Source organism: Gadus morhua, chromosome 22, assembly GCF_902167405.1.
Source record: "Gadus morhua chromosome 22, gadMor3.0, whole genome shotgun sequence".
Classification (NCBI taxonomy): Eukaryota; Metazoa; Chordata; class Actinopteri; order Gadiformes; family Gadidae; genus Gadus; species Gadus morhua.
The window spans coordinates 19117876-19133490 of record NC_044069.1 but is presented as its reverse complement, the minus strand read 5'-3'; the positions used below and the strand labels follow the sequence as shown (position 1 = coordinate 19133490).

At 47.9% G+C, this 15615-nt stretch overlaps 1 protein-coding gene across 1 annotated transcript in view; it reads left to right on the top strand.

The window, feature by feature from the left end:
• Nucleotides 1-14263, top strand: part of LOC115536085 (retinoic acid receptor beta-like) — a 20275-nt gene extending 6012 nt beyond the window's left edge. Inside the window, exons 4-6 of the mRNA XM_030347736.1 lie at nucleotides 10118-10322; nucleotides 13278-13436; nucleotides 13704-14263. Of these exons, the coding sequence (XP_030203596.1) occupies nucleotides 10118-10322; nucleotides 13278-13436; nucleotides 13704-14113 (774 nt within the window). The 3' untranslated portion in view covers nucleotides 14114-14263. The remainder of the gene's footprint in view (nucleotides 1-10117; nucleotides 10323-13277; nucleotides 13437-13703) is intronic.
• The last annotated feature ends 1352 nt before the right edge of the window (nucleotides 14264-15615 follow it).

Here is a 15615-nt window from a genome sequence, read left to right as displayed (position 1 = left end):
TCCGTTCCCCGTGTTCCCCCCTAAATGTTCCGCCATTGAGAAGGGGAGCTATGGTCTCACTGTGTGATCACTGTATGTCATGGACGGAGAATAAGGCACCTGTGATTGACAGGCAAGACGGATTGCCTCCACCAATCAAGGACGAGATGCCCTGATGGTTCATAAAGGAAGCAGGAGCTGTCTGACATCTACACAGTCTCACTGAGAGGCAGTCAGCTGGAAACACGTATTAGCACAGTGCCTTACACCCACTAATAGCTGACAGATGGCTAGGCCATTTATAACATATTACACTCCAAAGATAATTCTTAAATCATATTTAAGCTCTTGGATAATATTTATATTAGAAAAACAAAGGGCCATTTCTCCAGGGCAGTGGAACATGCCATATTTACGGTATGTACGTTTGTTTGTGCTGTATGTAATGCTCCACCCACAGAGCATTCGCATGAATGTGTTAAAGGAACATTAGTTCCATGTATATCCCTTTAGTCCTTATGGCCTTATCGTCACCTGCAGAGATTTCGGCATGTAACCAAATCCTGGAGTCGCTAAGATGTGTGGAGAGGCACGGAGTGGTTGGTTGCCTCTGAAATCACCGCCTACAGTTCGACTTATTTTCCGCAGGAAGTCCGCTGCTCGCCTTCCCAGTTACGGAATGACGTCATCAGCTGAGAGATGAGAATTGGCAAGCGGAGGGAAGTGTGGATATTTAAGGAGCTGTTAAGTCGGGCAGCGCGGCGTGTCCGTGGTAACGATAGCCTCTCTCAGCTGAGCAGACAGGCTGATTCAATGAGCACTCGCTGCTAATCAGATGGAGCCGTAGTCGACGGAGGGAGTCGGGGACAGCGGAGCCTTCTTATCGGCCGTCACGTGGCCCGGGAAGCTGGCTCGTGAACACCCCCCCCCCCCCCCCCCCCCCCCCCCCCCCCCCCCCCTGCCAACCTCATTGTAGCGGCTGTCGGACGTGAGGACGCCAGAGTCAGAACCGGGGAGGTTAGGTCAGCACCTTAAGAACATACCTGGTGGCACACAGAGGTAGACGATTAGGATCCCGTTTAGCCCCCTCTAGCTCTGTGTTGTTTTGCGTGGCTTGCTAAAAAGCTGGAAGCGTATTAAAGAGCAGAGCTTAGGGTTTCTTTAGCTGAACTTCTGCTTTAGGACAGCGTGTGTGAAGAGAGGGGGGGGGGGGCGGCGGTGATGGTCTGGGGACAGGCGGGAATCCCCCACTGTGCAGTGCTGAGCTGGGTGCCTTCACACACAATCCAAGCACTCATTGCGGGGATCAGCGTGGTCGTAGCAGTGCACCATGGCTGAGGTGAGGCTCTGGGGACAGGTGCTTCAGAGGACGTCTGCAACCCCTCTGCTCTCTGGTCCCACACTGCACAGGGAGCAGATTCAGGAAGAATTCACAATCAGGGAATTCGAGACTTATAACGTTTTGAGTTTTTATTAGTGAAAGAAAGACTCAGTTAAATACTTTCAAGTCAAGATATCTATTCAAGTAGAGTGCCTAGACTGTTGAGTGCTTCCCCTTGAGTTTGTTGAGGTGTTGGATGTTGTACAGGTCAGACCAGGGGACCCAATGCCCTCACTAAGCAGTGCATCCCTTGGGGTCGTCCGCTCCCATGCTATGCACAAAGGGGAATGAATTAGGGAATCAATTCAATTTAGTAGAATGTAGAAAAGGAGGATTGTGCAATGCAAACACAAATGCATTCTTACGTCTGTTCATGCAATAGCATACAGACACAATAACACCCTGACCAATCGATTTAGAGGAGAAGAATCGTGTCGGGTAAAATGCATTTAAACTTAAATTAGACCTGCCATACCCCTGCTCTGTAGACCCCTGCTGTGGACCCTGTTGGTCAGCCGGGTTCTCCTCCCCGCTCAGAACATTTGCCCAGAAGAGGGATGAGGTCGACAGAACACTGCAGTATACCAAAACGTATTTTCAAAGTAGATCTGAACAATAACAGTACAGTCCCTAACATAATGGAATAAAACTGGAAGCCCATTTTTGTTGCATATGCGATAAATGATTGACAAATGATAGATGTACTACATTGAGTTGGTTATTTATGTAATATTAATGATCTTTATATTTTTATTATGATTTACTATAACCTGAGGGATGTGACGACTCACTGACGACCTAATTCTTTGCTGTGTCCATGTTTCACGACTGAGCAGCACAATGCTCTTCTGGAAGGGTCTCTCTCTCTCTCTCTCTCTCTCTCTCTCTCTCTCTCTCTCTCTCTCTCTCTCTCTCTCTCTCCCCCTCTCCCTCTCCCTCTCTCTCTCTCTCTCTCTCTCTCTCCCTCTCCCTCTCCCTCTCTCTCTCTCTCTCTCTCTCTCTCTCTCTCTCTCTCTCTCTCTCTCTCTCTCTCTCTCCCCCTCTCTCTCCCTCCCTCCCTCCCTCCCTCACAGCGCTGCATGGCCCACCCTGGTGGGCCCCCCCTCTGTGCAGTGCTGAGGTAGTTATAACACACGATCCCAGAATCCATTGCGGGGATCAGAGCGGTCTCAGCAGGGAACCTTGTTTCAAAAGGGCCCCCGATGTGGGGGGCCACCTTACACAACAATGGCAGGTAGCTGTGATCCAAGACACTTTATATTCCTGCATTATCGAGACTTGTGTAGCCATGTTCACGCCAAACTCGACCCAGGTGACGTTCACTGGGCTCCTCCCGACAAGGAGTGTGGGGGTGTTGAAGCCGATTTATTGTAAGTGTGTGGTTAATGATACACGGTCTGGTGCTCCATGTCGCCATGCAGGAGCTGTCTCCCTGAGTGTGTGTGGTGATGCTGGTCTCACCCGTGCACACAACCAGCCTTCCTCAACACACAACCTGTTCTACCAGGACTTCTATCTTACTTACCATCTGCAAATAAGCAAATGATGCTGGTTGGTGATTGGCTGGAGAGACAACAAGACAACAATTTGAACCGCGCTATTTTCTGTAGTGAACAAAGCCACCGCTAATCACCACAATGCTTCCCGTTGACCCCCGCCCACACACCGGCCGCGGCTGAGCCTGCAGCACCGAGGTCCTCAGGGTCAGACGAGGGCTGGGCCTCCCGCTCACCGCCACCCTGACCCTTCAGCCCGGGAGAGGCCAGGGGGAGACGGGCGGGAGGCGCACCGCTCCTCTGGTCCTGGGTTGACCTGACAGACCCAACACTGTCTAGACAAGTCAAGTGGATTGAACTTGTGGAGACTTTAATCCAAGGTCCGGTCTCAAAGGGCTTCACAGACCCCCACCCTGAGCTCAGGGCTTAAAGGGAAAACTCATAAACAAGGAAGGAACCTTGACAAGGAGCGCATCGACCCTTCCTTGCAGGATGCTCAGGAGTGCATCAGCCTTAGCAGTAGCGTGTGGCTTCAAACAAGCAAAAGATAGTACATAGAGTTATCAACTAGAAAATAAGTAATGAGTTCTGTTCAAAATGCATCCTGTATGTGAGCTAGTCTGGTTATGGGCCCACTGTCTTTATTCCTAGGCAGCTGTGGATCGTAGATGGTAGTGATGCGGGTCAAAAAAGTCAAAATCCGCAACCACGCATTTGTTAACAGTTCTTCAATAAATAATTGCGTAAAGCTGTCGTTGTTGTTGTTTGATGTAGACCTGCCGTTGAAGTTTCACAATAATGCGAATTTAGCGCAAATCCTTCTCATTTAGTTACGTGTTAAATTAGGCATAAGCCTCAGCCCCAGGCTTTTTATTTTATTTGTTGTTATTATTATTTTTATTTTTTTGCGGGTCAAATTGGGAGGGTCGGGCGGGCCGCTTCAGAATTCCCCACGGGTCGGGCGGGGCGGTTTGGAAAATGTCTTGGGTCGGGTTGGGGCGGGTGTTAAAAAAGCGCCCTCTCGCGCATCACTAGTAGATGGTGTTGATCTCCAGGTCACTGAACATCCTTCCTCTCTCTCTGAGTATAAGTGCAACCACGGCTGTAATGCTGCTGCTCTTGTTGAAAATAATGTTGGCGAGGTTGGAAAGAATATATACATACCTTACCAAGATTCAAGGCCCTTTCCGCCGACAGATTTGTGATTCCCCGTCCGGGCTGAGCCCAACTGAGCACCGGTATGTCCAGTGATCAAAGAGAAACTGAGGTGGGTACGACTTTATCTGCAAAGGACTTCTTCAGTCAAGGCCAGTCAGGAAGAATGGATTTCTTTTGAAGTGTGCTGTCTTTAACAGAGGGACCCATTCTTCACTCTAGCAGCCCTTTGTTCGGCCATTTTCTCTGGCCTTGCTCCACGGCTTCTGAGTTCCTTTGCGTGACTCATGGGCACTAGAAGTGATAAAATGTCAAAACACACACACAGAAAAACATAGATAGACACGATCCTACTCAATCCAACAGACACACAGACATACACAGAGACGTAAAGAAAAACCTCACCTATGCAAACCTACGAACGGTCTTAATTTCAAGGGGTCATGAGTTTGAAAAGGCCTCTCACACGTTGAACTAAGATCCTTATTGTGGGTCTCTGACTCCAGCTCTGATGTAAACCAGAGGAAACCTGGTCTCTGACTGATGTAAACCAGAGGACACTCATTTATAAAACTGCGTGGGATCGTTACTAAATGTGTACGTACACCCAAAAGCCAAGTTTTGCGTGCGCCAAAAAATATTCTGATTTATTAAACCCTGCGTACGCACACCGTACGCAATCTTTGCTTTATAAATCACAGAGTGCCTACAAGTGTGCGCAGCTGAATCAGCTTCACGTTCCGCCCTGTACACGCCCCTTTTTAACCATAAATGGTCAATGCAAAGTACCCCAGGAATGCGATCTGCATATAAATCAGACTCAGATGCAAGTATTATGTCTTGTCGGAAACAATGGCAGAAGGACTGAGAAAAGCAAAAAAGCGAAATTTCACGGAGGTTGAAGTGGAGACACTTGTGGGTGAGATGGAGGCCCGAAAAGTAGTTTTGTTCGGCGGTCACGGGATTGGGATCTCCAACAACAGAAAGCAGAGTCAGTGGCAACATGTTGCTGAAGCAGTGAACTCTGTCAGTAGCACGGAGCGCACAGTCCCAGAATTAAAAAAGAAGTGGTCTGACATAGAGTTACATATTTTTATGTAGCCTACCAATAAATCGTTATGGTCCCTAAAGACCCTCTCCCTCCGAATCTTGCCATTTGCATGGTCCGCCAGAAGTGCCATATGGTTCAGCATTATGCCCTGTTTACACCTACCCGATAGTGGGCCCCGATGGCTAAATCAGCAGTTTGTGGTTGCATCGGGAAACACCGTTACCATACTAGCCAACCCTCCCGATTTTCCCGGGAGACTCCCGATATTCACTACCCTCTCCCGTTTTCCTCCCGCTGTTAAAAATCTCCCGCAATTCTCCTGATTTCTGACAAGATTTCATGTCTCCCTTTCTCCCCACTTTCGTTATCATCACAACAACCTGTTCTTCAGAAAAGGATATTGTTTGAGCGAACCCGCTGTCACCACGGAAACGTTTGCCGCCGCTCCGTGGTAACAGCGGGCGCGACCAATCAGAGACGTCTCTCTGACGCTACTCTAGTATTCTTTCTTCCGTTATTCTACCCGCGCTCCTGAATAAACCTCAGAGTATTTAAAAAGACAACAAAGAAGACGAGAATGGAGCCGAAAAGAAAAAAATACAATTGTAAATTCAATCATGAATGGAAATCGGAGTTCGCTTTTCTTACTACAAGGTTTAAAGGTACTGGCTATGGATGATTTTTCTGTTGAGCACGGCGGTCGGACGGACATAAAACACCATGCCAATACAGGCAAACATAAGAAGGCAGTAGCTGCTTCAGAGTCTCAGCCAAGCATCGCTGGTTTGCTGGGGAAAGGGAGACCAGATGCAGTCATATATGCCGAAACAAAAATGGCAATGTTGGTGGCAAAGAATAATATTCCTCTGAGCTTTACTGACGAAATAAATAAGTCAGTAAGGGACATGTTTCCTGACTCGGATGTAGCAAAGAAGTATGCCTGTGGGAGGACCAAAGCCGCACAGATATTGAAAGGTAATCCATTTACATACCCTTAGAAACATATAAACATTTATTTTTTCGTAATGAAAATGATAAAAACAATCCATATAAGGATAATGTTCCAAGCTTTCTATTTACAATGCGTACATGGGATAGGCTAATTTCTAGAGCTGTAAGTTAAACGCGTTATTAACGGCGTTAACGCAAATCAAATTTAACGGCGTTAATTTTTTTTATCGCGCGATTAACGCAATTATTAAAAAAAAAAAAAAAACTTTTTTTTTTTTTTTGGCTCAAAACAAAGAAGCAGTAGCCTGACTGCTATGTTCAAATGACATTTGTTCAAAGCAGTCGTTTAATTGCACTATAGGCTCTTTTTTTGTATCGTCCTGTTTTGATCAGTGTATATGCCAATGTTGTTATCAATAAAAAATCATTTGCACAAGGCAAGCCGATGCACTTCACCATGTTGATAAGAGAATTAAAATGAGAAGAATTATGGGACAAAAAAATCAAGGGATATTTAGCATAGAAAAATAATTTGCGATTAATCGCGATTAATTAGAGTTAACTATGACATCAATGCGATTAATCACGATTAAATATTTTAATCGCTTGACAGCTCTACTAATTTCACAACCCATTTGCAGTGATGGTAAGAGTTAACCTACATGTTAACCTGCATGTAGCACTTACATGATGTAGTAGCTTAATTGGTAGTTTTGTTTATTAGAAGCTAGTGTATTTGCGTGATAACATAAGACTTATTGGAAGTTGCTAAGATAAAAGCTTCAGTAAAATGTAATGAATGTAATGAAATGAAATCTATTGAAATGTAATAATATGAAATGTAATAATATGAAATGTAATGATATAAGATGTAATGATATGTAATAATAACATGATATTTAATGATATGAATTCTATTGATATGTAATAATAATATGAATTGTAATGACATGAAATGTAAATTAAATGAAAGTATTCAACATAAAATTGACGTTTCAATTTACTAATTTTTTTGTTGGTTTTATTATTTTAAAGTCACCAGAATGCGGGAAACAATGACTTTATAGCTGCTATGGGGGGGGACCCCCAGACCCCCGCTTTAGTTTGGGAATCCTCCCTATTTTCGAAGTCTCAAGGTTGGCAAGTATGACCGTTACTCTTCTCGGGAACATCGTTAGACAACGGGAAGAAAAGTTCAATGATCGGGCAACAGTGGGCAACATCGGCAAAGAACGAACATGTTTGTTAATTTTGGGTCTATCGGGGTAGAATCGGTTACCAGGTGCTATGGGCTAATCGGCTATAATCGGGAATAGAATGGTAGTATAACGTAAGACATCGCAAGTCGTTTGGGAATTCTCCTGGGGTACATCGGCTATATTCGTTAATCTTCCGCGCTTTATCGTGTTTTATCGTCTTTATATCGGCAACCTCAACACACGAAAGACCCCCGAGAGACACCCGACGTCTCTAGGGAAGACATACGGAATAGCACGTTTATTGCACGAATGCACACGAATTACACCCGATAGAGTCACGCTATTTATTTTTTACCCGAATTAGACCCGATGTAAGCCAATGTAACCCGAAACATACAGATTGCAGGCAAAATTATACCGATAGTCTAACGACAAATAACGATTGTGACCAGATTGTGTTAAGGAAGACCCTCAATCTGTCACTTGGGTATAAATAGGGGGTGATGGATGGATGTCCTACTTTTATAATTAAAGGGGTATTTCGCCCATTTAGAACCGGCGTTCTATTATTATAAAATCGCTATTGTAATATAAATAAATATATATAAATAAATATCAGTCTAAACCAGTCTCCCCTTGGCCTTCTCCCGAAATGACGCCAAATGACGCCAAACGCACTTCGGGTGTCTTCCCTGGCATAAATCGTTATGTTATCGTTATACATCGGTTATGTGTAAATGCTACCCCGATAAATTGACCCGATCATACATTTTTAGCCCGATGTCACCCGAATCACCCCGACTTCCACATCGGTGGTCCATCGGCCATAGCGGCCATTAGCAGGATGGTGTAAACGGGGCATTACCACGGCGCTCACCTCTGTATTTATAGGGTTACGTAATAAGACTGACCGAGAACACCTTGGATAATCAGTTTGTAATCACCCACGTAAAATGTTCTTGAACATAACCCCTTTTTAATGCCTGATTTGTCATGAAACAATCAAGAGTAACGGACAACGATTGTGATGAGAAGTGTGTGTTGGTTTTCCACAGTTGGGATTTAATTGACATTTGATTATGTGTTTACAGTGTCACGTAAAAATATTATGTTATTGACACATGTTGGACAGATGCTTTATTCCATGCAGTCGCGCTGTCAGTGGACAGTATGGAGTGACGGGATTAAATATAGAGAATTTTTTTTATTTCAATTCTAAGGAGACGTTTCTGGAGTTATAACTGAGAAATAACGCAGTTGGCTTAAATAATTCTGATTACATCGATTTAACGCATGATACGGGTTGAAATTAAATGTATGAAGGGCGATGATAAAACATAATCGTTCTTCTCACTCTACAATTCTTCTGTCTGACTTCAGTTCACCACCACACCTTCTGTGTCGCCAATTCTCCTTTTCCTCCAAACCATGCGTACGCATGGGTCAGAGTTTGCTTAGGGCTGCGCACATTCTCCCGTCAAGTTGGTTTTTTATAGATCACAACCTTGGCGTGGAAAGTCACGTACGCCAATTTCAGCCCCGTTTTGTGCGTACGCAACGGTTATAAATGAGACCCCTGGTCTCTGACTGATGTAAACCAGAGGACACCTGGTCTCTGACTGATGTAAACCAGAGGACACCTGGTCCCTGACTCCAGCTCTGATGTAAACCAGAGGCTCCAGTTCCTGGACTGGCAATCCTTCCACACATCGCTGAGAACCGTAATCATGACTTAGGATCAAATGAAAGCACAAGTGCTTTTAAACGTATTGCGTGTGGGTGTGCTGTTTTTTGTACATTTGTGAGAATACCAAATGGTGTTTTGCCAGTGTTTATGGTGTTTTTGTGGAGGTATGAGATAGCGCAAGTGTGTGTGTGTTTGTGTGTGTGTGTGAGTAGGTGTGTTGTGTATGTCTAGGTGTGTGTGTGTGTGTGTGTGCGTGTTGGTGTGTGTGTCTCAGGGTGTGTGTGTGTGTGTGTGTGTGTGTGTGTGTGTGTGTGTGTGTGTGTGCGTCTACACTGCCCAGCCCAGGCCAGCCGGTGTGAGCTCTCCGCCAGCAGCCATGTTTTATTCCGTTTCATGTTATGCACGCCTGCCACTCACTGTCAGAGCCCGCCCCCTCACACAGCTTCAAAGGCTCGTAGTGCAGTGTCTGCATGCCTCATCTCTTCATTAAAGGACACGCACACACGGTAACACACACACCTTCACACAGACACACCTCCATGCACACACACCCTCCCACTCACGCTCACACACACACCTACTGTCGCTCAAACACGCATTCACACACACACATTAACACAGGCTCACTCTCACACTCACTCTCGCACACACACATACACTCGCACACACACACACACACACTCTCTCACACACACACACACATACTGTCGCACAGCCCCCCCCCTCAGAACAGTGTGAGATGGGAGCGTGTTTTCCCTCTATTCGTCACAGGAAGGTCAATGCTTTTGTTACGCTCTCTAACTCTCTCTCCTTGTGGAGTTTGAAACTAGTTTGAAAACCCTTCAGAATGTCCCCAAACGTCCTCCACCCCCCCTCTCCAGGCTTGGTGCTGTCTAACCCCCCCCCCCCCCCCCCCCTCTCTCTCCAGTCCCGGTCCTGTCTAACCCCACCCCTCCAGTCCCGGTCCTCCTGTCTAACTACCCCCCCCCTCCCTGCTCCACTCCCGGTCCTGTCTAACCCCTCCCCCCCCCTCTCTCCAGTCCCGGTCCTGTCTAACCACCCCCTCTCTCCAGTCCCGGTCCTGTCTACCCCCCCCTCTCTCCAGTCCCGGTCCTGTCTAACCCTCTCCCCCCCCCCCCCCCCCTCTCTCCAGTCCCGGTCCTGTCTACCCCCCCCTCTCTCCAGTCCCGGTCCTGTCTAACCCTCTCCCCCCCCTAGATCCTGAGGATCTGCACGCGCTACACCCCGGACCAGGACACCATGACCTTCTCCGACGGCCTGACGCTGAACCGGACCCAGATGCACAACGCGGGCTTCGGCCCGCTCACCGACCTGGTGTTCACCTTCGCCGGCCAGCTGCTGCCCATCGAGATGGACGACACCGAGACGGGCCTGCTCAGCGCCATCTGCCTCATCTCCGGGGGTGAGCGGGGGGGCCGAGGGCGGGGGGGTCCTTTGTAGTCAGAGGGGGGGAAGAGGCGAGGAGGGAACCCACACAAGTGTTAGAGCGTCTGAAGGTTGGAGACAGAAGAACAGACGATGCTTCCTGTACCAAACCAGAACTATACGATGACGTACGCTCAGAGGTTTGATGACCTGGGATCTGGCGAGTCGATCGCGGGAAGTATTTCATGCTTGGATGCATTTTAAAAGTAGAAAGTATCAGAGGCAATCCTTGAACCAATGGTAATAAGATACGTGAACAGTTCAACCTGAAGTCCAAGGCAGGTGGGGGCAGCTGATCACAAACCCAGTGCCCCACATCTAAACCAAGCGCCCCTCATCCGAATCCAGCGCCTCTCATCACCACCAAACCCAGCGCCCCTCGTCCACAACAAACCCAGCGCCCCTCAGTCAAAACAAACACACTCCTCCACTACTGACTCAGGCTCCCCTGATTAGCTCCCCTAAAATATTGATCTGTTTAGGAGTTCAGTTTAGTTTGTTTGGTGGTGAGGTTTTCCTCCTGGACGAGGGGTCAGGATGAGGTCTCAGACTGAGAGAGTGTGGGGTGTTTACACCCAGAGCTTTTGGCTTTACCGTCAGAGCGTCAGTGATAGCTTTGTGCTTTCTCCAGAGAGAAATACAGATGAATGGAGAGAGAGATGGATGGACTGCGTTTGCCAAGGTTACCTGAGGAATGAGCAACTTTCTCAGACACTTTCCTCTAAGGCCACTTGCAGGCTGGACACTGGATCAGTTTCTAAGCTCTCCATATGTCTGGGTTGTGGAGTAGAGGCCTGTGAAGGCCTTGGACATTGTAACTGTGATGAAGGGCTCTACAAATTGACTTGAGTTAAGCGGCCTGTCACAGCCTAAGAAATAGTGTGTCAGCATCAACAAAGGCAGAAACTCAATCAATGGAGAGAGTTAGTATCTCCAGTCCTGTCGTCTCTCTCCATGCCTCACCATACCAAACAAGTTAATTACATCCCGCCGATCAAATGTGGAAGAGGACTTTCCATCCTGCTACACCACACTCAGCCTCCAGTATAGCATAACACCCTCTCTCTCTCTCTCTCTCTCTTTCTCTCTCTCTCTCTCTCTCTCTCTCTCTCTCTCTCTCTCTCTCTCTCTCTCTCTCTCTCTCTCTCTCTCTCTCTCTCTCTTGTTCTCTCTATCCCTCTCCCACTCTCTCTCTCTCTCACTCGATCTCTCTCCTTTTCTCTCTCGCTCTCTCTCTCCATATCGCTCCCTCTCTACCTCTCTCTATCCCTCTCCCACTCCCTCCCTCCCTCTCTCTCCATCTATCTCTGCCTCTCCATCCCTCTCTCTCCATCCCTCTCTCCATCTATCTCTCTCTCCATCTCTCTCCCTGTCTCAATCTCTGTCTATCCCTCTCTCTCCTGTTCTCTGTCACTCTCCATATCTCCATCTCTCCCTCTCTCTCTCTCTTTCTCCACATCTCTCCCTCTCCCTATCTCCCTTTCTCGCTCATCTCTCTCTCTCACTCTCTCCCTCTCTCTCTCTCTCTCTCTCTCTCTCTCTCTCTCTCTCTCTCTCTCTCTCTCTCTCTCTCTCTCTCTCTCTCTCTCTCTCTCTCTCTCTCTCTCTCTCTCTCTCTCTCTCTCACTCTCTCCCTCTCTCTCTCTCTCTCTCTCTCTCTCGCTCTCTCTCTCTCTCTCTCTCTCCCTCTCTCCCCTTCTCCCTTTCGTTCTCTCGGAGCGTGTCATCATGATTCTTCAGACACGTGTGTGTGTGTCATCGTTGCTCTCGGTTACTGCCTCCTGTGTGAACCTGTCCCTGGAGCAGGACAAACCATTACAGGCTATTGCGTAATTCAGAGAGAAGATGTGAAAGAGGAGAGACTCTGCCACTACTCCTTAACCTTGGTGATGACTTGGTGAGGTACCAGCATCCACCATCAAATGTCATCTTGTCTTAGTGCTGTTGCTCGTGCACACACTGCCCCCTGCTGGTGCCTGGTAGTGTAGCGCACACACTGCCCCCTGCTGGTGCCTAGTAGTAAAGTGCACACAACAGTTATAACAGTTAAAAACACGGGTCAGATGTCTTTGTTCCCAATCTCTGGAACAATCTTCCCCTGAGTCTGAGAACTGCCCAGTCTATTGACCCGTTTAAAACACTACTAAAGACTCACTTTTTTGCATTGGCCTTTAACTTAAATTAAGCTTTTTTTTGTTTTGCTTTGTTGTTGTTGTTGTTGTTGTTGTTTTGCTGTTGTTGTGTATCTTAGGCCTAATTGTTGTTTTGCATTGTATTTTTGTACAGCACTTTGGTCAAATATTGTTGTTTTTAAATGTTCCATATAAATAAACTTCACTTGACTTGACTTTGCTCTGTTTTGACCTAAATAACTCCTCTGAATCTGGCTAAGAAAGGTAAACTACAGTTGACAGATATCTGGACCAATCCCTATAATGAAACGGACTGTGTCATCTGCATCCATCTGATACCTGTCTGCTCAGGAGCACCTTGTGGTTTAAAGGGTCAAACGCCTCATTAAGTTCCAGGAACACCTGGGCAACACTTGCTGTTTTCCGTGAGATGGCAGTGGACCATTTCATACTTTGGTACTTCTGTCAGGTCTTTGGCCTGCATCAAAACTGATTAGGGTGAATTGGTTCCTTGCTTTCACGGTAGTCAACCAGCTCTCTCACTTTTGTCATTTTGTCGCCCTTTTTGAACCTGATGGATAGTTTACTGCTTGGTTTGGTTTTCCAGCCGGTTAAGTTGGCTTATATTCCAATTCGGTGGACATTGACAATCTCTGATGGGTAAGAGTTCCGCATTAATTAGAGGTTGAATCAGGGTGGAACTAATTTTTTTAATAAGAGTAGTATCCTCGAAGGCTTTGCTAGTCTCTCTACCCTCTCAAAAGGAGTGGCCTCTGAAAGGTTCCTCGTGTGTTCCTCAGACCGCCAGGACCTGGAGGAGCCGTCCAAGGTGGACCAGCTGCAGGAGCCGCTGCTGGAGGCCCTGAAGATCTACGTGAGGAAGCGGCGGCCCACCAAACCCCACATGTTCCCCAAGACCCTGATGAAGATCACCGACCTGCGCAGCATCAGCGCTAAAGGTACGCCGGGCGCGGCTCTTGTCCACGCTGAGGACCCAAAGACATCCGGTCCACAGGCTACTGCGCAAACGCTGATCAATGTGTATTAACTAGTCACTTCATATATCAGTATTGTTACAGTCCTCAAATGCTTATGAATGTATAATTAATTATTAATGATTAACTATTCATGCCCCCTGAGGGACACCTCTGTGGAAAAAGAGCCTGTGGGAGTGTGATTATCCCTCTGACCCTTGACCTCCACCCTGACCTCCACCCTGTCCCCAGGGGCCGAGCGGGTCATCTCGCTGAAGATGGAGATCCCGGGCTCCATGCCCCCGCTCATCCAGGAGATGCTGGAGAACTCGGAGGGCCAGGACAGCAGCAGCAGCAGCAGCAGCAGTGGAGGAGGAGGAGGAGGAGGAGGAGGAGGAGGAGGAGGAGGAGGGGAGGGCGAAGGTGGATCGGAGGCGGGGTCACCGCGGGAGGCAGATAGCTCCGACACCACCACCACCACCACCACCACCTGCACCCGCTCCACCTCCACCTGCAGCAGCAGCAGCAGCAAGAGCAGCCCCAAGAAGGAGGAGGAGGAGGAGGAGGAGGAGGAGGTGGCGGAAGGGGACAGCAGCAGGGAGGGGCCCTGCTCCCATGACGACGCTTCAGACACTGAGGGTGGTGGCAGGGGACCGGAGTGACGGAGGGAGGGCTCCTGTATGGAGGAGGGGTGGGGGAGGGGAACAACTGACCCTAACATGGCGACACAGGATGAGACTGAATGGACCAAGACGGACGCGGAGACACGTGGACCCCCCCCCTGAGAGCCCTTACCGCACCTTTATTCCTCTCTCTCCCCCCCCCCCCCCCCCCGGCTTTCTCTTTCTACGGACGAGCCCCCGCCCCGCCCAGACGAGCTCTGAGGTCTTCTTTGGTGGGACCACTTTGACTGAGAGTTCCTAACCCCCCCCCCCCCCCCCCCACACACACACACACACACACACAGACACACAGACACACTCTCCTCAGGTCTCCTGTGTAAATTCTTACCTGCATGATGGGATTTAAAAAAGTGGGTTTGTTTTTCTCTCGGGGTCTATCTGTCGCTCTCTTTTTCTCTCCGTCTCTCTCTCTCTCTCTCTCTCTCTCTCTCTCTCTCTCTCTCTCTCTCTCTCTCTCTCTCTCTCTCTCTCTCTCCCGATCCTATTGGTTGGGATGTTGCTGACATTGTATATTCCATGGTATGGTCAGGTCTGTTTCTATGACAACATTTTGTGGTGCTTTTTTCATTGTCTTAATATTATCTTTAAGGTGATACATGGAGATTTAAAGTGGGGCTCCTTGTAACGCCTCCTAAAAAAACCTTATCTAGAATGTTATTGCATATATAGACGTTACAGAAGTCTAATATTTTATATTTTCTCTCCTATATTTAAATCATTTTATGTTTTATTTCTTTCATGGTTAATGTCTGAACGAGTCCCAGATCTCTTCAGAAGCTGAAGAATCTGTTCAGTGCGGTGGTCTCGAAGGAGCGAGGTCTTGAGAGACACGTTCATCATCACGTCTCACCGTAACGCTTCATGTTGCACCTCATACCGTCTGAAGGACGACATCACAAGCCCACAAGGTTGATGACATCTTCAAGCTATTTCCTCTGGTGTTCCGTCTCCTGTCTGGGAGTTCTGAGGGAGACCACTGCAGTCAAACCAACTCTCTGAACTAAAGAAATGAATGAAAAAAGAAACGCCTAAAATCGGGTACAAATGGGTGTGCTCTTGAGTTCTGCCTCCGAGGTGCAGAGTTCTGTACGGCTCGTACAAACAGAACGCACACGGCCTCCATCTTATGAGAGGAGCAGCGAGCGGGTAGAACCCACCATCCTCACCGCTGGCTCCCCCTTCTGTCTCCTCGTGTCAGAGGACCCCTCACACCGCCTGAAACCGATTTGGAAGGAACAGCTCTTGCAATAAGCCGTGTTTCACCTCTCCGGTGTTCATCGCTGATCATTCCTGTGTTAGCGGTCAGGACGGAGCTGCCCTGAACCAAGTGTCTTTATTTAATACAGTGCAACCTAGGGGCCATCGGCATCCTTACAAAGAAACCTGTTCACCGGCCCACCTCATAGCCGATCACTGCGGCGGCTGAGGTCTTAAGGCAGAAGGTGAAAGAAGGTGAAACACTCGAGATTAAGAAGGATGTC